The sequence below is a fragment of the Oncorhynchus clarkii genome, chromosome 4 (genome assembly GCF_045791955.1).
Source record: "Oncorhynchus clarkii lewisi isolate Uvic-CL-2024 chromosome 4, UVic_Ocla_1.0, whole genome shotgun sequence".
Lineage (NCBI taxonomy): Eukaryota > Metazoa > Chordata > Actinopteri > Salmoniformes > Salmonidae > Oncorhynchus > Oncorhynchus clarkii.
Genome location: NC_092150.1, coordinates 69184263 through 69210172, shown reverse-complemented (window position 1 = coordinate 69210172; position 25910 = coordinate 69184263). Strand labels below are relative to the sequence as shown.

Below are 25910 nucleotides of genomic sequence, written 5' to 3'. Positions count from 1 at the left end.
TGCATGGCCATGCACACCTCCAACTCAATCATCAAGTTTGCAGACAACACTACAGTGGTAGGCTTGATTACCAACAACGACGAGACAGCCTACAGGGAGGAGGTGAGGGCCCTAGGAGTGTGGTGTCAGGAAAATAACCTCACACTCAACGTCAACAAAACAAAGGAGATGATTGTGGACTTCAGGAAACAGCAGAGGGAGCACCCCTCTATCCACATTGATGGGACAGTAGTGGAGAAGGAGGGAGGTTAAAGTTCCTAGGCGTACACATCATGGACAAACTGAATTGGTCCAGCCACACAGACATCATGGTGAAGAAGGCGCAACAGCGCCTCTTCAACCGCAACTGTAGGGCTGTCCAGAGGGTAGTGAGGTCTGCACAACACATCACCGGGGGCAAACTACCTGCCCTCCAGGACACCTACACCACCCGATGTCACAGGAAGCCAAAAAGATCAACAACAACCACCCGAGCCACTGCCTGTTCACCCCGCTATCATCCAGAAGGCGAGGTCAGTACAGGTGCATCAAAGCTGGGACCGAGAGATTAAAAACAGCTTCTATCTCAAGGACATCAGACTGTTAAACAGCCATCACTAACATTGAGTGGCTTCTGCCAACATACTGACTCAAATATCTACCCACTAATAATAAAAAATTGGATGTAATAAAAGTATCACTTGTCACTTTAAACAATGCCACGATACCCTACATTACTCATCTCATATGTATAATGTACTCTATACTACCTACTGCATCGTGCCTATGCCGTTCGGCCATCGCTCATCCATAGATTTATATGTACATATTCATTCCTTTACACTTCTGTGTATAAGGTAGTTGTTGTGAAATTGTTAGATTACCTGTTAGATATTACTGCACGGTCGGAACTAGAAGCACAAGCATTTCACTACACTCGCATTAACGTCTGCTAATCATGTATATGTGACCAATAAAAATTTATGTCAAAAACCAAGCCATGAGGTCGAATTTGGGGAAGGGTACAAAGAAAATATCTGCAGCAATGAAGGTCCAAGAACACAGCGGCATCCATCATTCTTAAATGGAAGAAGTTTGGAACCACCTCCCCCCAAGAGACTCTTCCTAGAACTGGCCGCCCGGGACAAACAGAGCAATCGGGGGATTAGGGCCTTGGTCAGGGAGGTGAACAAGAACCCAGATGGTTCACTCAGACAGAGCTCCAGAGTTCTTCTGTGGAGATGGGAGAACCTTCCAGAAGGACAACCATCTCTGCAGCACTCCGCCAATCAGGCCTTTATGGTAGCGGCCAGACGGAAGCCACTCCTCAGCAAAAGGTACATGACAGCCCGCTTGGAGTTTGCCAAAAAGGCACCTAAAAGGACTGACCATGAGAAACAAGATTTTCTGGTCAGATGAAACCAAGGTTGAACTCTTTGGCCTGAATGCCAAGCGTCATGTCTGGAAGAAACGTGGAATCATCCCTACAGTGAAGCATGGTGGTAGCAACATCATGTTTTTCAGCAGCAGGGACTGGGAGACTAGTCAGGATCGAGGGAAAGCTGAACGGAGCAAAGTAGAGCGAGATCCTTGATGAAAACCTGCTCCAGAACGCTCAGGACCTCAGACTGGGGTGAAGGTTCACCTTCCAACAGGACAACAATTCTATGCACACAGCCAAGACAAGGCAGGAGTGGCTTAGGGACAAGTCTCAATATCCTTGCGTGGCCCAGCCAGAGCCTGGACTTGAACCTTACCAAGCATTTCTGGAAAGACCTGAAAATAGCTGTGCAGCGACACTCCCCATCTAACCTGACAGAGCTTGAGAGGATCTGCAGAGAATGTGAGAAACTCCCCAAATACAGGTGTGCCAAGTTTGTAGCGTCATATCCAAGAAGACCAGGCTGTAATCGTAGCCAAACGTGCTTCAACAAAGTACTAAGGGTCTGAATACTTTTTATTTTCTAATACATTTGCAAAAATTCCTACAAATCTGTTTTTGCTTTGTAATCATGGGGTATTCTGTGTAGATTGATGTGGGGGGGAAATAATTTAAATCAATTTTCCGGTTAAGGCTGTAACAAAATATTGAAAAAGGGGTCTGAGTACTTTCCGAATGCACTGTATGCATTTTTTTAACTTTTACTACCCCTTTTTCCCCACCCAATTTCGTGGTATCCAATTGGTAGTTAGTCTTGTCCCATCGCTGCAACTCCCATACGGACTCGGGAGAGGCGAATGTCGAGAGCCATGAATCCTCCGGAACACAACCCAACCAAGCCGCACTGCTTCTTGACAACGGCCACTTAACCCGGAAGCTAGCCACACCAATGTGTCAGAGGAAACACCGTACACTTGGCGACCATGTCAACGTGCATGCGCCTGGACCGCCACAGGAGTCGCTAGAGCGCGATGAAACAAGGACATCCCTGCCGGCCAAACCCCCCACTAACCCGGACAACGCTAGGCCAATTGTGCGCCGCCCCATGGGTCTCCCGGTCGCGGCCGACTGCGTCAAGGCCTGGACTCGAACCAGGATCTCTGCGATGCAACTGCGATGCAGTGCCTTAGACCACTGTGCCACTCGGGAGGTCTACTGTAGGTAAGTGACTAGAAAACAGGTTAGATAAGACAGTAGCAGCAGCGTATGTGGGGAGTTTGAGTGTGTGTAAGGCATCAGTATGCACGTACGTGGTGGTTTCAGAGGAAGGCCCCAAAAAATGGTCAGACGCCAGCCACAGTCCGTTTGCTCTGCTACCGCACGGCAAGCGGTACTAGTGCACCAAGTCTGGAACCAACAGGACCTTGAACAGCTTCTACCCCCAAGCTAAGACTGATAAACAAGGCTGCTAATTAGCAAATCAAAATGGCTAACCAAACTACATGCATTGACCTTTTTTTAAACAAACTTTTGCACTGAGAATGTGCACACAGACTTATACTGACACCCTAACACACACACACACGCACACACGCACGCTGCTGCTACGGTCTTATCTACCCTGTTGCCTAGTCACGTTACCCCCTACCAAATGTACATAGCTACTACCTCAAATGAACTTGTACCCCTGCACATCGACTCGGTACTGGTACTGGTATATAATAATGTTATATTTTTACTTATTGTTATTCACCGCAAGGTGCTACAGAGGGTGATGAGTATGGCCCCCTTTTCTATCTTTAACTCTGCATAGTTGGAAAAGGACACGTAAGCATTTCACTGTTTGTGAACAGGTGGAGACTAAGCATGCAACAAATAACATTTTATTTGAATGGGATTCACTGAGTTGGTTTATATTTAGGATTATGTTTTACAGATGTCATCTTATTTGATTATTTAATATATATTTTACATGTTGAGACCTTTGTACTAAGGTACTGAACATTGTAAAAAATGAGTTAGTCACATAACTGATCTTTAGATGGTTCTTCATGTCTGTGAACTTAGTTTATTTGAAAAGTAAATTTGTGAAAAAAAATGTACTGGAAAGTTAGAACCTTTTAGTGCCAAGTTCAAATGGGTTTATCTGTAATCCAATCACAAGCCTGAACAAATACAGATGGACCAATCAGCATATCTTTGCCATCTCTCTCCAAGTATGGTCTAGACTAGTCTTGCCAGCAATAATGGCATGCAAGCAAAAAATAAAATTAAGTCAGAAAATAATTGTTCGGTAATGATTATCATAATACATTTCCTAATGTATTTGATGTGTTCTGACTGTCTTGTTAAGAGTTATTCTATAATTTATGTATGTATTCAAATAACCTAGTCTTCTTAAAAACAGAACATGTCTAATTCAGAAGTGTCAGAGAACATTAAGGCTGAACCCAGATTGACATTTCAGAGGTATAAGGTTCTCTGATTGCACCAGTGAAAAAAAGAAAAAAGAAAACATTTAAAAAAAGGGAGCGACAGTGAGGATTTTGATACTCTGCACTTTAGGTACCTTTAAAAAAGGTGGACCTTAATGGGTTATGAAAAAATAATATAGTTCTGAGATGTGAAAATGTTGATGCTCAATATCTCAGAAATATGCTTTGCACAGATGGCACTATAAGGGTCTAAGATCACGGTTAGATAAGGCCACACAGAGGGCCAGAGATAACTACATACATTTATGATAATCTGAAGTACCCCAAAAGGCCACTAGAATAAAGCAGCAGAGTGTTTGCGTCAGTCTCCCAGCTAGTGAAATGTGGTGCCGGACATTTGACCAGCAGCATTTAAAATGTACTGGACCCATATGCATTGGGGGCATAACCTGATTGGAGTGTCCACCCACGGTGCTAAGAATTTAAGAAGTCACATTTAGATCATGGTAATTCATATTAACAGAACATGCAAATCCAGGATGCAACGATGCGCACTTTGAAGGACGTTAGAATTACTGTCTACATGTACTTTTCCTCAGCAAACAAAACAACCAACGAACAGCAAAATCACTAACTATCTATTCTACTGGTCAGCTTGTCGAGAAAGAAATAACCTATTCCAAACACAGACAGTTGTGAGGGGGATGAGTGATGCAACAGATCAGAAACTGTTGCTTAAAATGCTGACAAACTATTATGTATTTACATAAGAGCAGCAATGCGCACAAGTCAGTAGGCTACGCATGCATGTTCGTTCCATAACGCTTCGAACACACCGACAGCATTTTGCGCAAAATAGTACACATCATAATCGGAATATGTATGCAACAAAAGTTCAACATTCACTTTCTACAACAATTTCTGTCAAGCAATCTACACATACAGTTTGACGCATACATTCGAGAAATCCAAAGTATGCACCAAACCGAACGCACTGCAACTGCCTCTGCAACGCAAACGCAGTGTTTCATTTGAAATTACTGGAATTCTGGTGTACCAAAATACAACGACGCTGTCGGTGTTCGCAGCATAATGCAATTAGTAGTAAAACACAGTCCTCTAAAGCTCCCCGCACATGCTAACAGTTTAATGTGAAATACTTGAATATCGAAAATGAGGGAGATCTAATATGCTACAACTCGCATGGGTGGCTAATATGACTAAGATTGTGCTACTGGACAATGAAATACAGTTTATAGAAAATATTTGCCTCTACGGATACGGTCTGATTTTGGCTAGGCTACTTTGAAACAAGGTAAGACATGCCTCATTTGTAGTAAAACTTTAAGCATGTTTTTAAAATGCAATACTGCCTCGCGCTGATGAAGCCTGCCTTCTGTTGCCTATGCATTTGCTACTTGAGATGCTGTAGCAGAAACTCTCGCGTTGTCTGACAGTTTCCACTCTAAAAGGCTCTTTATGCGGTACGCGTGTGATAAAATACTAAACGAATATACTGTACACGAGCCAATTTAATTTTATAAAATTATGCGTGTGGAATGGACATGGATGGTTTCACACAGCTGCATGTGCACATGATGCTCCTAGGGCAAAGAGTGAGCTAATTAACATGCTGTTGCCTTATAGAGTGGTTAGCTGACAATATCACGAATCTGATGCCCACGCTTCTATGGGGCAGACAGTGTTGACAACTAATTTTCAGGCTAAGTTGCTAGAGGCAGGTTGATTTGTTGCGAAAAGTTGCTAAATGACGTTGATGGCACAGTTTACGTTTTTACGCAATGACATCTCTGCAAAAATATGATTTGACTTTTGTTCAGGTACAGACTCCCACTCTTTTCTGTACTTCTGGCTGTACAATTTTGATTGAAACTTGTTGATTGATGTTGTAAGTTCTGTTCAAGGTCAAACATTCGTTACCAACTATATTCATTGGGTTTGGCTCGTCGAACCCGTGCTACTGCTCCTGCAGTCAGCCAACAATGATTTGCAATTTGCTGGAATTGCTGCTAGCCTGCTGCTGCCTGTGCACGAGCTGAGCTCCTGCTGCTGACTTCACTCATAATGCATTTTTGCAGCCAGGCACCTGTTGTGACTGACAGAAAAAAGTTTGTCATTTAAAAGGGAAAATGCGTGCATGTTAGCATGAGTCACTTTTCAAAAGTTGCTAAAAGTTCAAAAAGTTGCCAAGGTAGTCTGAAAAGTTGCCAAATCTAGCAACAAAATCGCTAAATTGGCATCACTGGGGCCAGAAGTCCGTGTGTTGTGTTTCTGAACATCTAGCAACAATAACATGCTGCTGCCATGTGGGGAATAGTAGGTGGCTTATTTCAGCTCGTATCTTTTTGACTGATGTCATATCGATGATAATATGGCTAAAATTCGCTAGCTAACCAACAACTGTAGCGATGGATATGAGAGACATTGTGCAAATGTAATGTTTTCAATAAACATTGTCGACGAAATATAGTTTACACGTTGTCAACAATTCAAGCCATCCCAGTCTGTTTTGCTACATTTGCGCACGTGTCATTTTATTTGCTTAATAACAACCAACCTGTCTATAAAGACAATCCATCTCTATATATTAATTGTTGTATGGTTCCAGTCTAGACTCACAAACACCTAGGCCTAAACTTCAGGTAATTTACCAAAATTACCAGAACTTTCGGTAATTAACTGGTCATTTATATTTGAACCTTTATAAACATGTATTCATTTGTTTACATATGATGATTCAGGAGAAAATGTAAAAAGCATCGAATCAACAATAGCATTATTTTCAATTAACTCTTCCAACCATTTACTTTTTCCACAACTGCCACCAGTTTGGCACCAAAGCATTTACAATGACATTTTTTTTAAAACCAAGTGAAACCCTCATATTAAACAGCAATGCTATTCACTAAGTTGATGGTTTATATTTAGGATAATGTTTTACAGCTTTGTCATTCTATTTTTAAAATCTTATTTGATAATTTGATATATTTATTTTACATGTGATAAGGCCACAGAGGGCCAGATATAGACATGTGATTATCTGAAGTACCCAAAAGGCCACTAAATGTCGTGATAAAAATTACAGTTAGCAGTAATATACTCTACCTTTGCAACACTACATAAATCTGCCTCCACCCTAGTGGCAGATCAATGCATTCGAGGTTAAAGGAGAGAGACCCAGTAAACAATCAAGGTTAAAACTAATAATGAATAAATCATTTATAGCTAGCTACCCAAGCAGGCAGGAAGCCAGTGGCTAAGCCCAGTGGTACAGTGACAGGGCAGATAAGAGATGCCATTGCAGCCTGGGTTAGGAGGAGGATGTGGTTTCAAAAGGAACTGTGTGTGGCTTATAATAAGAATCCACTTCCTCCTCCCGCCCATCTGGTTGTCTTAGGTAGTCTCTTCTAAAAGAGGAGTCGAACACGTGTAAACTACAGCGTTGTATGCATGTAGATAGCTACAAAAGCAGCAAATTAAACAAGTGTCTTTATTGGCAAAGCAATCAATCATCTATGTATGCATAGTGTGCTTACACATTGTTAATATCACTCTGAAAATAGTATTGCATGAAAATTGCTTGTGAGTAGACCCGCACACTTCCTGTCTAGACTAAGACAAGTGGGTCAAAACAGCAGTCAGATGTCAGCTGTCTCTGGCCTTTTCCATTCAAACACAAGCACAGGCAACAGTGGTCCAGTAGTCTTCTGGTCAGTGGTCCCATTTGCAAGCATCTATGAGCCTTATGCTAGGCCTTGTTAACACAAGGTGGCACAGTAATCAAATGTACACGTACAGCACTAACTCAGCACACATTTCTCATCCACATGTAAGTGTTGAGAGGAGCCAACACCACAAGTATGTCTCAGCCTTACAACCACTCCTCAAGATTCCTCAACTCACTCCACAGTGTGTTCAACCACACTGGGTCTGAGGTTTTTGGTAAGGAAGGTACTGGATGGCCTGGCTGACAACCATGGCCACCCTCCCCCAACTAACTGCCAATCTCTACAGACAGATCCTGGTGTATCCATCTCTGCAACATTCACAAATGGAATGCTTTGATCAGGCAAGAGTGGCACACCATCGCAAGCCACACAGCTGCAGGCTAAAGGGTGTGGTCTGCTGCCTGCAACATGGGTGTGGCTACTTCGACTAGCCGTGAGGTTAGTCCCATGTCAGGGACAAACCAGCTGCCAGGATACTAAAACAGAATTTAGGCTGAAGCTGGGATATAAGAATGTCTTTCCAGTGGTGATTTGAGTCACATCCAAACCATCTTGTTTCTCCTTCATCTTGTATGACTCATTTGATTGGAATCGGAGGACTCCTAGCCATGTTGAGAGATTGGCTAAAAGGGAAGGGTGGATGCGTTCCAGGGAATCCAGATGTTTTTCCCTCAGAGTAGGCTTTTCCAGTGGGTGACTAACTCCTTGGCTCAGGCCCCTGCCGTGTTTCAACGTGAAAAGAATCACAGGGAGGTCATCCAAGCAGCCATCCGTGGCTTTGATTATCCCTGGAATAGTGGGAAAGTCCACACTGTCTGCTGTGATGGAACCAATCCCATAAGAGAACACCTTTGAATACCATCCAGTAAATCTTGTGTACTTAAATCGCCTCACACTAAAATACAGCCCTATTTAATGGACCCAAGATACTTGACATAAAATCGTGTCATTCAGGCAAAATGTATACACCTCATTTTCAGCACATACAAATCAGCTCAGCATGTTGTCAACCATACAGATGAGACATGACTGGTATGCTTGGCCTGTTTAAATTAGGTGGCTGCCATTCAGTGCTTTAACGAGCATAACCCTCAGTGTTTCCCCTATATTGATTTTGCAGCGCCAGGCTGCCGCTGCTAAGACGTGGGCACCAGTCCCCCAAAAATTATCCAGTAAGAGTCAAAAGTTTGGACACAGCTACTCATTCAAGGGTTTTTCTTTATTTTTACTATTTTCTACATTGTATGATAGTAAAGACAAACTATGAAATAACACATGTAGTAACCAAAGGGTAAAATCAAAATATTTGCCTTGACAGCTTTGCACTCTTGCCGTTCTCTCAACCAGCTTCACCTGGAATGTTTTTCCAACAGTCGAAGGAGTTCCCACATATGCTGAGGTCTTGTTGGCTGCTTTTTCTTCACTCCGTGGTCCAACTCATCCCAAACCATCTCAATTGGGTTGAGGTCAGGGGATTGTGGAAGCCAGGTTATCTTATGCAGCACTCAATCACTATCCTTCCCTGTCAAATAGCCCTTACACAGCCTGGAGGTACTGTTGAAAAACAAATTAGTGGGACTAAGCCCAAACCAGATGTGATGGTGTATCACTGCAGAATGATGTGGTAACCATGCTGGTTAAGTGTGCCCTGAATTCTAAATAAAATCAGACAGCGTCACCAGCAAAGCACCCCCGACACCATCACAGATGCGGAGGTCCGTTCACCTACTCTGAGTCTCAAAGACACGGTGGTTGGAACCAAAAATCTCAAATTTGGACACAGACCAAAAGGACAGATTTCCACCGGTCTAATGTCAATTGCTTGCGTTTCTTGGCCCAAACAGGTCTTCTTATTGGTGTCCTTTAGTAGTGGTTTCTTTGCAGCAATTCTACCATGGAAGCCTGATTCATGCAGTCTCCTCTAAACAGTTGATGTATCTAACTTGAACTCGGAAGTATTTATTTGAGCTGCAGTTAACTACTGCAGAGGATAAGTTCATTAGAGGTACCTCTGGGTCTTCCTTTCCTGTAGCGGTCTTCATGAGAGCCGGTTACATCATAGTGCTTGATGGTTTTCAACTGCACTTGAAGAAACTGTCAAAGTTGTTGAAATGTTCCGGATTTACCGACCTTCATGTCTTAAAGTAATGTTTCTCTTTGCTTATTTGAGCCGTTCTTGCAATAATATGGACTTGGTCTTTTACCAAATAGTGATAGTAGTCTGTATTCCAACCCTACCATGTCACCACACAACTGATTGGTTCAAATACAAGAAGGAAAGAAATCCCACAAATTCACTTAAGGCACACCTGTTAATTGAAATGCATTCCAGGTGACTAACTCATGAAGCTGGTTGAGAGAATGCCAAGTGTTACTACATGATTCCATGTGTTATTTCATAGTTGTGATTTCTTCACTATTGTACAATGTAGAAAATAGTACAAATAAAGAAAAACCCTGGAATGAGTAGGTGTCCAAACGTTTGACTGGTACTGTATAATTAATATATATTCAAGAGATGGGAAAAGATTCAGTGTAAACTGAAAACGACTAAAACCAGATAAAGTATATAGAAAAGATAATGTAGCTATCCAATTATAAGATCATCTTTGAGAACTAACCAAAATGTAAAAAAGTAGCCAGAATAAAATTCAACATTTCATGGGCCCCCCATTGATTTTGCTATAATGTTTGAGTCACTGTTTGAGTCACATAAGAACACTGCATAAGCCATGGCAAAATATGTAGAATTGCAGGAAACTACACTTAGCAAAAATATAAGGTGTTAGTCCCATGTTTCAGGAGATGAAATAAAATATCCCAATATGCAAAGCTAATCTCTCATTTGTTGCACAATTATTATTATAATTTTTTTTACATTCCTGTTTTTGAACATTTCTACTTTTCCAGGATAATCCAGCCACCTGACAGGTGTGGCACATCAAAAAGCTGATTAAACATGATCATTACAAAGGTGCAGCTTGTGCTGGGGACAACAAAAGAGCACTATAAAATGTACCGTTTTGTCACAACACAATGCCACAGATGCCTCAAGTTCAGGGAGAGTGCAATTGGCATGCTGACTGCAGGTATGTCCACCATATCTGTTGCCAGATAATTTAATGTTAATTTCTCTACCATAAACCGCCATTTTAGAGAATTCAGCAGTACGTCCAACCAGCCTCGCAACCGCTGAAAACGTGTATGGCACCGTGTGGGCGAGCAGTTTGCTGATGTCAACGTTGTGAACAGTGCCCCATGGTGGCGGTGGGGTTATGGTATGGGCAGGCATAAGCTACAGACAACAAACACAATTGCATTTTATCAATGACAATTTGAATGCAGACATATACAGTGACAAGTTCCTGAGGCCCATTGTTGTGCCATTCATCCACCTCATGTTTCAGCATGATAATGCATAGCCCCATGTCACAAGGATCTGTACACAATTCCTGGAAGCTGAAAATGTACCAGTTCTTCCATGGCCTGTGTACTCAGACATGTCACCCATTGAGCATGTTTGGGATGCTTGGGACCGGCATGCACGACAGCATGTTCCAGTTCCCGTTAATATCTAGCAACTTTGCACAGCCATTGAAGAGGAGTGGGACAACATTCCATAATCAACAGCCTGATTAGCTCTATGCGATGGAGGTGTTATGCTGCATGGGACAAATGGTGGCCACAGCAGATACTGATTGGTTTTCTGATTCACGCCTAGGGCTGTGGCGGTCATGAAATTGTCAGCCGGTGATTGTCAAGAAAATAACTGCTGATCTCACAGTAAATCGACAGTTAATTAGCATCTCCTGGCTTCCACACATAGCCTACAAGCCAATGATGCAGACCTTTGGAATACCTACATTTAAAAAAAAGTCTAATAAATCCATGTAATATAGCCTAACCCATCACAATAAATCCATTATTTAATTTAGACAGGTCTAAACAAACATGATATGAAGAAAATGTAGTCTATTTCAAAAGAACAGAATAGCATACTTTGAGTGGTCCATATGTTAGGCCCGGATATGGCTATGCCATATGACTGTGGGCTACACTAGTTTATTTTAACAGACAAGTTTTGCTTAGAATTCCATGGCATTATTTTGAGAAAAAAAAGTGCGCACATACGTTTTATGAACTGTAACTAAATAAAATCTTGTTGAGTTTCTATTTTTGTACAGTATAGCTTTAAAACTGTACAACTTTCTCTCCACCTCATGCCAAAATGTGTAGAATTAAGGCTGTGCCCTACAACAATTTTTTTTTCTCTCGAATAGTCTTTTCTTTCGACCAATCGATTGGTCACTTTTCTCAATATAGACACATCCTATGTGTTTTAATCAAATCAACTAAACTCAGCAACAAAAGAAACGTCCTCTCACTGTCAACTGCGTTTATTTTCAGCAAACTTAACGTGTACATTTTTTGTATGAACATGAACATAAAATTTAACAGACAAACTGAACAAGTTCCACAGACATGTGAATAACAAAAATTTAATAATGTGTCCCTGAACAAAGGTAGGGCGGGGGGGGGGGGGGGGGGGGGGGGGGGGGGGGGTCAAAATCAAAAGAAACAGTATTTGGCCACCAGCTGCATTAAGTACTGCAGTGCATCTCCTCCTCATGGACTGCACCAGATTTGCCAGTTCTTGCTGTGAGATGTTACCCCACTCTTCCAGCAAGGCACCTGCAAGTTCCCGGACATTTCTGGGGGGAATGGCCCTAGCTCTCAACCTCCGATCCAACAGGTCCCAGACGTGCTCAATGGGATTGAGATCCGGACTCTTCGCTGGCCACGGTAGAACACTGACATTGCTGTCTTGCAGGAAATCACACACAGAATTAGCCGTATGGCTGGTGGCATTGTCATGCTGGAGGGTCATGTCAGAATGAGCCTGCAGGAAGGGTACCACATGAGGATGTCTTCCCTGTAACACACAGCGTTGAGATTGCAGGCAATTATAACAAACTCAGTCCAATGGTGCTGTGACACTGCCCCAGACCATGACGGACCCTCCACCTTCAAATCGATCCCGCTCATTCCTTCGACGATTAACACGAATCAGACCATCACCCACCGGTGAGACAAAACCGTGACTAGTCAGTGAAGAGCACATTTTGCCAGTCCTGTCTGGTCCAGCTACGGTGGGTTTGTGCCCATAGGTGACGTTGTTGCGGTGATGTCTGGTGAGGACCTGTATTACAACAGGCCTACAAGCCCTCAGTCCAGCCTCTCGTGGACAGTCTGAGCACTGGAGGGAGAGATTGTGCATTCGAGCAGTTTTATTGCCATCCTGTACCTGTCCCGCAGGTGTGATGTTCAGATCCTGTGCAGGTGTTGTTACACGTGGTCTGCCACTGCGAGGACAGTCAGCTGTCCGTCCTGTCACCCTGTAGCTCTTAGGCGTCTCACAGTACGGACATTGCAATTTATTTCCCTGGCCACATCTGCAGTCGTCATGCCTTCTTGCAGCATGCCTAAGGCATGTTTTCGCAGATGAGCAGGGACCCTGGGCATCTTTTTGGTGTTTTTCAGAGTCAGTAGAAAGACCTCTTCAGTGTCCTAAGTTATCATAACTGTGACCTTAACTTCACTAGGGTAGGGGGAAGCAAAATATATATTTTTATTTGTGATGCAACATTGTTCTTACATAATATAACCACATACAATTTAAATAGCAAATGTCTGATGGACTGTGCCATCCCGATGGATCAGTACTAGAGGTCGATCGATTATGATTTTTCAACGCTGATACAGATTATTGGAGGACCAAAAAAGCAGAATACCGATACCGTCCGATTTTTATTTTTTTAAACTTATTTGTAATAATGACAATTACAACAATACTGAATGGGCACTTATTTTAACTTAATATAATACATCAATAAAATCAATTTAGCCTCAAGTAAATAATGAAACATGTTCAATTTGGTTTAAATAATGTTGATAGGCTTGAAATCATAAACAGCGCAATGCTTGACGCACAACGAAGAGCTGCTGGCAAAACGCACGAAAGTGTTGTTTGAATGAATGTTTACACGCCTGCTTCTGCCTACAACCGCTCAGTCAGATTATATGCAACGCAGGACACGCTAGATAATATCTAGTAATATCATCAACCATGTGTAGTTAACTAGTGATTATGATTGTTTTTTTATAAGATAAGTTTAATGCTAGCTAGCAACTTACCTTGGCTTACTGCATTCGCGTAACAGGCAGTCAGTCTCCTTGTGGAGTGCAACGAGAGAGAGGCAGGTCATTATTGCGTTGGACTAGTTAACTGTAAGGTTGCAAGATTGGATCACCCGAGCTGACAAAGTGAAAATCTGTCGTTCTGCCCTTGATCGAGGCAGTTAACCCACCGTTCCTAGGCCGTCATTGAAAATATGAATGTGTTCTTAACTGACTTGCCTAGTTAAATAAAGGTATTAAAAAATGATTTTTTTAAAAATTTTTTAAATCGGCGCTCATAGATACCGATTTCCGATTGTTATGAAAACTTGAAATCGTCCCTAATTAAAATCGGCCATTCCGATTAAATCGGTCGACCTCTAATCAGTACACTCAGACAGGTGTCTTGTACACCATGATTATTATTTTTATTGCTACTGCTCGACTAAAGAAATCTTGATCGACCAATAGCCTATCGACCAAACAATTCACCAAATCGGCTAAAATGGGTCAGGCCTAGTAGAGTTGCAAGTCATTCGCTTTAAAACAGCTACATTTAGTCTCTGCGGCCAAGAGGGCCACTAAACTTTCAGTTGGAGGCCATGCTATTGGACACACCCACTATCCCTCCCCCTACGCTTCCTTTGCCACCACTGTTGAAAAAAATCCTAGGGGAAACGCTTCTAAACTAAATTTGTTGTAGGATGTTTGAGTGACAGGTGGGCAAAATACACCCTGAGCAGAAAATGCCTGACAGAACCACTCTGCAGCCTTCATAGTTTCCTGTGGGTGATGTCACCATGGTCACATAAAGAGAGAAAACATCTCCAAATCCCTTGTGGACAAAACAGGCTCCCCGCCACATTAAGCGGCGCAAATCCAGCGCTGGCTGCCTTCCTTTTGATCAGGGCCCAGAGCCATTCTGGGTGGGGTCTGTCTGCATAGCTGAACTGGGATGACCCCCAAACTCCTAGCCACGGCGCTACACTGTCCGACTGTCTGACTGGCCAAGGCTGGAGGGAGGGAGGGAGGGGGTAGGACTCTCCAGTAAAAACCCAATGGCCTTGCAAACTCCGACGGTCCAGCTTCCACAGTTTGTGTAGTAGGAGTCTTGCTGCTGCCATCCTCAGCCACACCCTAATCCCTGCTCCATTGCGCCGCCTGGCTTTTCCAGAAAGTTGGCCTCTGGTTGAGTTGGGTGTTGTACACAACCCAATAACACCATTTGCTAGAAAATACCATATTGGAGAGTCCGTAAAATATATTATATCCAGTATAGGCTATCATAGAAGATTTCATGTGTGAAAACCGAAACGTTTTTCATTGTTGCAATCTGGTCGTCCCTGTGGCTAAAGCTATGTTGAGGCTTAACGGCGTACACCATATGTTATGATATACCGGTATTGATGCAGGGACTGGTTTGGGTTTTTACTTTACCTTCTATACCGGTATTTGAATGTTTGGTTTGTTGAATGTGATACGCCATATGTAAATGTCAATTTTTATAGTTTACTTAGCTACTTGAGTCATCTCCGTGCCACACAGACCTAGCCACGCCCCTTGTCACTCAAGGAGTGCATTTGACGTTCCTTCACCACGAGACACTTGCATTCAGTCTGCATGGTCAATGCAGAACATGCAACAATGTTGATGACAACGATGCCGTTTTCACTTTGCGTCTTAATATAAATCCACTAGCGTTCTACAAATGACATTATTAGTTCATGTTTCTTACGTCAGCAAACAGCTAGTATGACCTTTCTTAGCAAGTTGCCCTAAATCTTGTGAGATGCTAATAGCTAGCTAGATAATAAATGTACTGAGTTAGAGCAAACACAGCTAGCTAATACAGCCTGATAATACCAGTGATGGCGTAGACCTAAAATCAGCTTGTTGTTTGTGCAACAGTATCTTCTAAATCAAAGAGGAATATGCAAAGCAAGAATATGTTAGATACATGAAGTAGCTAAGAGAAAACATGCAATGTAGCCAACCAAAGCTTATAGGGTCCCCTAGGAAACACTTTAGTTCCTACCCTGTCACAATAACTCCTCCCTGGCATTTTAATTCATTGTCATCTCAAACACTGTATTCAATGTACCCACTATTACATTCTAACTATAGAATTAGACTAGTCATTCTATTTTCATGATTCCAACAGTTTTGCTCTAATTAGCAAGTCAAATCGCAATTGCAACATTTGGTTAAAAATAAGTCCTAGATGATTTGTCCATATCATGCAGCCCTACGCGGCAGTATGGAAATTCTCAATTGAGCAGTGGTGTAAAGTACTTAAGTAAAAATACTTTGAAGTACTACGTACATTTTTTTTTGGGGGGTATCTGTACTTTAATTTGAATTACTTTTACTTCATTACTTTCCTAAAGAAAATACTATACTTTTTACTCCATGCATTTTCCCTGACACCCAAATGTACTAGTTACATTTTGAATGCTTAACAGGACAGGAAAATGATCCAATTCACACAAAAGAACATCCCTGGTCATCTACTGCCTCTGATCTGGAGGACTCACTAAACACAAATGCTTTGTTTGTAAATTGTTGGAGTGTGCCCCTGGCCATCTGTAAATACATTTTACAGATGGCCAGAATTTGAAATTACTTCTACCTTTGATACTTAAGTACATTTTATCAATTACATTTACTTTTGATACTTAAGTATATTTAAAACCAAATACTTCTACTCAAGTAGTATTTTACTGGGTTACTAACTTTTGCTTGAGTAATTTTCAATTAACGTATCTTAACTTTTATTCAAGTATGACAGTTGGGTACTCTTTCCACCACCGCAATTGAGTGCAGGAAGTGCTGAAATGTGTCTTGTTTGAAGTTGAATTGAACAGTATAAAACAATCAGAATGGAGAAAGACTTACTAAAATCACTGAGAATGGATGTGTTGCCACCCTGGGATCATTTACTACTCAAAGCAAAAATGTACAACTATTATTAAAAAAAAATAATAATAATTGCAACCAACCAATTTCTTTTAAATACCGTGATAATATTTTGGCCCTATCGCCCAGCCCTAGCGTATGCTGGCAACAGTTAGTTAATAGAGTGGGGGGGGGGGGGGGTGTCTATTTCTTTGTTTATAGAACACGGAAAGGGTCAAAGGTGAAGCAGGTGCGAGTGGAACACACACCAATTCCAGACGGGACCGGAAAATATGCACATGGAATGGCCTGGGTCACAGCAGACCCAGAGTTCAATCTGCACAAAGACTAATCCAAAACAAGATAAAGGTTGAAAAACACAGCTTTAAAGTTAAATGGATGTGCCTCCCCCCAAGAATTGGCAAATGTTTTACACATAAAACATTTCTCATCAGCTTTTACAAATGCCCTGATATAACCTCTACTAGTGTGTACACTAACAGGTTTGTTATGAGGATGTATTCACAGGCCTTAGGTGTCAGGAACCACATTTTTATGGACCATAAACATTCATAGGGGCCATAAACATTCTTATAGACAAACATTGCATCACTTGCATTGTAGACCTGGTTATCGATGAATGGAGCTGAAACAGGAAGCAATCTCAGAAACGTGTGACGCAGGGACGACTTTATATGCCCTTTTATCTCAAGAGACAACAGGTTGGCTAATTGAAAAGCATGCAAACATAACCAGAAAAAGCAACAAAATCTACACTTATTTCATAGCAGGACAGAGGCAACATATATGTTAGATTGTGGGTGATTTCCAAAGCCTTATAGGTAAGAGGGTGGTGGAGATCGAGGGTGTAGGTATTACCTCGTTTGTGAAGCCATCCCTCCTTCACAATGACTACTTCACCCATGGTGGCCCGTGGAAAAATGGGGGGAGGGGTTCTGTCCGCTGAGGTGGTCCCACAGAAGGAGGCGTCACTCTCGTCCCCTTCACTCAAATCAGGAGCGGTCTAGTGCTGGGGAAGGTTTCAGCCAGCACTGTTTACCTATTGGGGAGGTTAAAAGACAGACGGACAAGGAAGAAATGCATCCTAGTTCAAATCCAGCAAATTACACATTCTTAAGTGCTGCAAATATTAAGGTAGAGTGAGAGCAACATTTAGAGACAAAGAAACAAGGCATGGCAATCAGTGCTTATTGCGCAAAAACAGCCGTACGTCTTGTTAGTACAAGACCCTTACTGTAACTGAAAACACAGGGACATAGAACTATGCAGATCCTTTAGCAGCTGTCAAATCATTCTACTTTGTTATGGCTAACCCCACTTATCCCTCCATATATCTCAACACTGGAAATATTGCTTCATTATCATCCCCTGGATATATATTTTGTGCAATGCCACATGTATCACGTAATGGAATTATAATCAAGATGGTTCCCAGGTTAGGTCAGGTAGTTAACCTGATAGCCCCAGGTGTATGAGTGAAATTTCAGCTTTATTTTGGTAGGCCTAATAATTATACTATTGTACTGTAACTACACTATGATCACAATACCATGATTCATATTAGTGCAAAAAAAATAAGTTTTCATATAATTGTAAAAATATCCGTTAGCAAGCATTGAGGGGCTCGATTTGTGCCTTTGTTTCTGGAAATCCTGCCCCGGACTGCAACCCAATGATCTTAAAATAAAATTGCACCACTGTTTAGCGGGGTGAAATGAAAAGGCATGAAAAGAGCTTATTGAATGCACTGACAGAAGATCTGCATTATAGAGAGGGTAATGCGGGTTCACATTCTGATTCACATTCTTGTCTTCAGACAGCAGGTGCTGTCTAGCACAGCATATGCCAAGTGCATTCTAGTGATGGGGGGTATCAATACAGTTACATTAAATCGGGATATTATTTTGACTATCGGAATATTATTTGATATTGGTCACTCAAACCTAGTTTTTGAAAAAAAATCAAGGAAATTCAAGGACACCATGGTGGAAGCATGGTGGAAGCAATGTGATGGTCTGGGGGTGGTAAACTGGGAGATTTGTACAGGGTAAACGGGATCTTGAAGGAGGAAGGCTATCACTCCATTTTGCAACGCCATACCTAGTGGACAGCGCTTAATTGGAGCCAATATCTTCCTACAACAGGACAATGACCCAAAGCACAGCTTTAATAACTATTTAGGGAAGAAGTAGTCAGTCATCTGTTATTCTGTCTATTTTTATTTTTTTTTTACCTTTATTTAACCAGGCAAGTCAGTTAAGAACAAATTCTTATTTTCAATGACGGCCTAGTGGGTTAACTGCAGAACGACAGATTTGTACCTTGTCAGCTCGGGGGTTTGAACTTGCAACCTTCCGGTTACTAGTCCAACGCTCTAACCACTAGGCTACCCTGCCGCCCCTATAATGCAGTGGCCAGCACAGTCACCGGCTCTCAACCCTATTGAGCTGTTGTGGGAGCAGCTTGACTGTATGGTACGTAAGAAGTGCCAATCAAGCCAATAACTTTTGGGAGGTGCTTCAAGAAGCATGGGGTGAAATCTCTTAACAAATTGACAACTAGAATGCCAAAAGATCTGCAAGGCTGTAATGGCTGCAGATGGAGGATTCTTTGACGAAAGCAAAGTTTGAAGGACACAATTATTATTTATAACCTTGTCAATGTCTCGACTATATTTCCTATTAATTTTGCAACTCATTTCATGCATGTCTTCATGGAAAATTTCAAAGTGACCCCAAACTTTTGAACGGTAGTGTAACTTTGTGCGACCAACCAAATTGACAATGAAATGTGAGTTATAGAGCTGTCATTATCATTGAAAGCAAGTCTAAGAGGTAGATCTGTTCTGTGTGTGCCATTTCCATGCTTCCCGTGCTTAAGTTTTGCGTCTTTTACTTTGTTTTGTACACCAGCTTCAAACAGCTGAAAATAAACATATTACAGTGGTTTAGATGGTACAATGATTCTCTACACTATACGTGCTTGTTCTATCAAACTAGTTGAATTTTAGTAACCTGGAAATGGCAGAGCGATTCATACATAGTACATCTTTAAATAAGGAGACAATGTTTTCTGCACTTATTTCCGTGACTGATACAAAAAAAATACAAAAAAAAACTCATGGCTCTCTCATCCATCTGCAGCAGACACATGGTGAGGAATATGTTTGGAACATCAAAAATATGAGAAATGCCATACCTATCGTATTGACACCTAAGTATGGTGATATCATATTGTGAGGTCTCTGGCAATTCCCAGCCCTAATACATTCCAGATGTACATTTTCTGCACATCTTTGCAGATAATAAATAACATGTGGTTCCTGAGACAGAGATGTCATCCAATGACTTCCAAGTTCCCTCCCCACTGCACTACATTGCACACTCCATCTAGCAGCTACTAACAGTCTTTACTTCGCACCTTAATTTTTTTGATCTACCTATCAAGCATAATTTCGCCTGGAGTAAAAAGAACAGGTTCCAACAGTGAACTGCTTAGAAGGCCAACACAAAGACCGGACATTTTTAAACATGCATGCTCCTTTGTCGACCATAGCCCACCAGATTATTTGTTTGAGTAAATAACGAGCTGCCAGATACAGGTAACTGCCAAAATAAATGGAAAACATGGAGTAAACGAGGGATGCAAAATACTCTACATGACCAATAAGTTTGTGGACACCTGCTAGTTGAAAATCTCATTCCAAAATTATGGGCATTAATATGGAGTTGGTCCCCCCCCTTTCCTGCTTTAACAGCCTCTACTCTTCTGGGAATACTTTCCACTAGATGTTGGAACATTGCTGCGGGGACTTGTCCATTCAGCCACAAGATAATTAGTGAGGTCGGGCACTGATGTTGGGCGATTAGGCCTGGCTCGCAGTCGGCGTTCCAATTCATCTCAAAGGTGTTCGATGGGTTTGAGGTCTAGGCTCTGTGCAAGCCAGTCAAGTTCTTCCACACCAATCGCATCAAAGCATTTCTGTATGGACCTCGCTTTGTGCACAAGGGCATTGTCATGCTGAAACAGGAAAGGGCCTTCTCAAAACTGTGGCTGAAATAGCCAAATCCACTAATTTGAAGAGGCGTGTGTGTGTGTGTGTGTGTGTGTGTGTGTGTGTGTGTGTGTGTACACAAAAGTTTGTTTTTATTGCGGAACAGAGAAAGTACAAGTAAAAGAACAAAAAGGATCTGGCAGTTACAGCACACATCATTTGTGTAGCCATTTCCTAGTGAAAGCCTTTTTACTGGCTGCCAGTAGAACCTTCAAGAGGTACTTTTCTCCATTGCGTAAGTTCAGGTATGTCACCCAAGTACAAAGAAATTCATGTTTGTTCTGTCAAATCCCATTATTTTTCCAATGTTCGATCTTATTTCTCCCTAGTAAGTTTTGATTGCAGAGCAGGACCAAAAGATATGAGAGTGATCCACCCTTGATAGCCCACATTCTCTCCAACAACGGTGTAGGGAGCCAGCCTGTTTTGAGTTCAGTTTAGGTGTTATGAAGAAATAACATTCTTCCAACAGAATGCTCTCCATGACCTGGAGTTGGTGGAGCTATGTTGAGTCTCTAAGATGTTCTATCATGTTTCATCAGTTATTTCAATGTCAAGTTCCTCCTCCCATTTCTTTTTAATATAGTTTAGAATATTTCTTTGAGGATTGAATAACCAAGTAAAGAGGTTGTTGTTTTTTACTCCAAGTTGTATGCGTTAGTGAATACTTGGATTCATTTGAGGTGCTCGAGGTAGGGTTGCACAATTTGGGGAATATTCAGTTGTGGAAACTTTCCATGGGAATTAACAGAAATATATGCAAATTAATATTAATACAATTTAAATGTAATGTTTTGTGCATTGATACATTTACCATAGCATATGGAGACAATCATAAACCTTTCACCTTATCATAAGTAGACAATTGCAAATTATTAAATCCTTCCAATAGAAATGAAACAATTTAGTTACGAATAGAACTTTAATTTAGAGAGTTGACTCATCACATGATTTCACTGAACAACAAAAGGGAATATTGAATAATGTCCAATGATCCATCGCATCACCCAAAAACATCAACATATATCTGTAAAACTATAGTTTCAAGACTAAAGCTTTGGTTGTCTGCCTCTCAGGCTTCCATGTCTCCTCCCTGGACCTCAATGTCCAGCTCTTGAACATCAGACTTAGGACTCATCTTCACGATCACTTTCCAACCTTGAGGATGGCTTGTTTTCAGGCTCAAAAACCCAAAAATGTGTAGGTCAGCCTGTTGCATGCTTTGGTGTGTGTTCCCAAACAAGGACCAGTTGCGCTCTGAGGCAGCTGATGTTGGTGGGATTTGGAGGATGAGGCAACTGGGGAAAGAGCCTCAGATCCACAAAGTCACTTCCACCAGGTGGCTGATGAGATATGTTGGCACGACTGCCATATTGCATCTCCATCCCAAAGCCCTTGCTTGGAAGTGTACTTCGCCAGACTGCCAAGAAACTTTCCCTCATCCAGGCCAAGGTGGCGAGACACGGTAGTGATGAGACCATAGGAATTGTTGATCTCTGCACCAGACAGGATGCTTTTACCAGCATACTTGGGGTCCAACATGTACACTGCGGGGTGCATGGGCTTCAGGCAGAAGTCTTCATGATTTTTGATGCATTTCAGAATTGCAGTTTCCTCTGCTTGGAGCAACCGTGAAGTGGGCAGGGCAGTATGGATTTCTTCTCTTACATCTGCAAGCAGAGTGAATATCGGATAGGATGGCATTGTCTCCCTCAATCCATGTAATGGTTACTGCTATTGGTTTCAGGAGTTTGACTGCTTACTACTCTCTCCCAAAATACATCCAGGAGGATCCTCTTTAAAAAAATGTTTACCCCTTTCTCCCCAATTTCGTGGTATCCAATTGTTAGTAGCTACTATCTTGTCTCATCGCTACAACTCCCGTACGGGCTCGGAAGAGACGAAGGTTGAGAGTCATGCGTCCTCCGATACACAACCCAACCAAGCCGCACTGCTTCTTAACACAGCGTTGGAGCAACCGTGAAGTGGGCAGGGCAGTATGGATTTCTTCTCCTTATCTGCAAGCAGGTTTGATGCGCGCTGTGTTAAGCAGTTTGGCTTGGTTGGGTTGTGTATCGGAGGGTTGTGTATCGGAGGGTTGTGTATCCCTGGTTGAGGGGTGGCGATGTAGTTAATTACAAATTAGTAGATAAAGCATGTCTGGTTGGAGGAGTGTATGCTGGGCGAAGAACATTCAGAAATCTCTTCCAATACACATCGCCTGTGAGCAGAGGTGAACCAGTTGCATTCACAGCTTGAGCAAAACATTCATTAGCATTTCTCTGATTACGTTCTTCCATTGAGTAAAAAAAAACTGATTCCAGGAGTAACCATGAGCTGTTGCTACCAATAAGGTGTCTGATTCATCATTTTCACCTCAAATAGAAGTAGGGGGTCTTTTGTTAGAGGTTGCTTGTTGTGAGCGCTGAGGTAACAAACTCAAAATTAACTGAATTTGGGATCAAGATTGCAACTCCCCTTCTTCCCATATTGTAAGAAGGAAAAAAAAGTATTCCTATATCCAATTTTCTTGAGTATCTCGTGTTCAGGTGTGGTTAAGTGCGTTTCCTGACAGAATAGTATGTCACCGCCCTCCCGTTTCATCTTTGCTATTACCTTACTTCTCTTGATGTCACTCCCCAGTCCGTTTACATTGAGACTTATGACCTTATATTCCCGATGATGCATCAATATAAATGAAAACCCTGTGCACCATATCTGCCTGCTTAACATGAGCCTAAAAATGAACGATAAATCAAGAACGATAATAAAGCAAACCAAAGTGGGGAAAAACTTTGGTATTTGGACTCCCATGTCAGAGGACTGTCTCTTGCCTCTGGGGTTTGAGGGGATGAGCCTGTCCGCAGGTGGTACCCCTCGCTCAAATATAAAAATGCGTAATGCAGTCGCGAACAGGACCTGTTAGAACCAAAAATATTTTGGAATTCACCAACGTGTATAAGCGACAAGTGAAAAGCGACAAGTATATACAGTGGGGCAAAAAAGTATTTAGTCAGCCACCAATTGTGCAAGTTCTCCCACTTAAAAAGATGAGGCCTGTAATTATCATAGGTACACTTCAACTATGTCATAGTCTGTTAAATCCGATTCAGTGTCTTCCATCTTCTCGTTGGAAATGCCTGAGTTTCTCGAATGTGAACATCTTCTCGCCGAGGTGATTTCCCGCTTTCCTTGACACTGCTTGCCGAAAATGATCCATGGGATCTTGGGATCTTGGTGGGGTGCCGCTGGGGGAGGGGGTGAGGCCAGAGCATGGTGTGCTCTCTCGATCCCCAGGTCAGTGTTGTCTTCAAGTATTTATTTGAATAGACCCTCCACGAATTTGGGCATAGAGTCTTTCTGCGCCCTCTGCACGGAATAAAGTGTTGTTTCGATGTGAAAAACCTTTGAGTTCTGTCACTTTTGCCTGTAGTGCGTGATGGCTTTTCAAAGACTGTTCAAGTATTTTCTTGACTGCAGTGTTCCATGTGTCCATTTCCCCAATGCGCTGTTCTGCATCCCCCATTCTTGTAGATATGCTGTATAATTTTGTTTGTTGAGTCTGGTTAATGTCCTTCTTGAACTCAGTTATTTTCATACATCTTCTCGAAGTTCCTCTCGTAAGCCTGTGAGCGCCTCGCGCAATTCCTCTATCACCTCACGAAATGAGGGTTATTTTGCTGTTGCTAGCTTATTTGCGCTAGCATTAGCCATCTGTTTCGTCTACGATTATATCTTCTGCGGTCTTGTTACGGGCTACTGTTGAAGCTCCACAACCTTTGCCTATTTTCCATTTTGTGTACGTTATTATAATGCTTAGAGCAAATACTTGAGGGGGGAGAAATACCCAACCGATGTGCTGTACGAAGAACTAGGCAGACATTTTCTAAACTGTCACCAGAAGTCCTCCTTTTGTATTTATTTAAAGCAGGTGCTTCCACACAGGTGTGATAATTGAATTAATTAACATTCTAAGGATAATTTATAAAAACGCCCAGTTGCCCATTACTTTGGCAACCTTGGCTAGAAGCTGTTCAATGTTGGAATGGTGTGGGCATAACCTAACAGAACGGTATGGGTATATAAATGGTTACTAGAATTTTGAATGCAGGGCGCTGATTGGCCAGCTCATTCTCCCCAAGACCGCTGATCCTCGCAGGGAGATGGCATGTTCTATGAGGAAATAGCAACCATTATTTTTTTTATAGTCTGTTTGAGGTGGGGTTAAGTGTCAACATTATCTGGGTGTGAGTTAACATAAATTCATATTAAGAGATTCACTGGGCAGTTACTTTAACACAAAAAGGTGCATGTAATCTCCCCTCAGTAGAATATTAGGAAAGTCTACTCTGGCCCTAGGATGGCCTTTGATCTGTGCAGGACAAAGGGTCAAGTGGTTGTCTGAATGTAATGTCTCCCTGGGGAGTTAGTTTGGTTCACCAGGGAGGTAGTACAGTGCGCCCAAAGGTGAAAACATGGCTTTTTTTGTCTGCATTGAGGCAAGCAGGAAGTCACAGTGACCTTGCAGTGACCTTTGTTGCTTGGAAGCATATGGAGCCCCAGTGTTAAAACACTCATGCTACATAGCAGAGGAAGAAGGCTGACAGGACTACCTAGAGATTTAGGTGAGGGAGCCAGGAAGGGGGGAGAATGCGAGTTGTTTTTCATTGCTTAGACTTGGTGGGAAGCTGTCCATTAACATAAACACCACACTAAAAAGGTCTTGCAGTCCTGTAATGTCGTCATCCAAAAATGTATTTTCCAAGCTATAGCACACAATATTTTACATAAAGCAGGTTTTTAAAAAGGACCAAAGAGTTGTCTGATTGAGGTTTCTTCGCAAAGGAAAAAAATATTGCAATACTGGTATCAATCACAGACCTAGGTATACGTTAGAGCTGTAAATTGCCAGGGACCTCACGATATGAACGATACTTCGGTGCCGATACGCATTGCAATTCTCAATTCCATACTGTGATTCGATGTTCTAAAACAAAGCTCACCATAATGTGACCCATTTCAAGAAACTAGGCTTATGGCGCACGTCACAAGAAAGGTATGAAGTTTTCACTTGTATGCATTTTTGGGCAGAAATTCCTTCTGGAACATGTGAACTTCCATACCATCTATAAATAAATAAGTTAAATTACGAGCCTAGTTGGTTTAGCAAAGGAAAAATACAAACCTTCCCGCTAACCATGATTGTCTGAGAATGAGTG

The 25910-nt window shown here is 42.0% G+C and overlaps 1 protein-coding gene across 9 annotated transcripts in view; it reads right to left on the bottom strand.

Moving 5' to 3' along the window:
- Window positions 1-25910, bottom strand: part of LOC139407184 (RAC-alpha serine/threonine-protein kinase) — a 54258-nt gene that overhangs the window by 8648 nt on the left and 19700 nt on the right. For all 9 annotated transcript variants that reach the window (XM_071150728.1, XM_071150729.1, XM_071150723.1 and 6 more), the window contains one exon: window positions 17496-17676. In XM_071150728.1, coding sequence (XP_071006829.1) covers window positions 17496-17541 — 46 coding nt within the window. In that variant the 5' untranslated portion in view covers window positions 17542-17676. The remainder of the gene's footprint in view (window positions 1-17495; window positions 17677-25910) is intronic.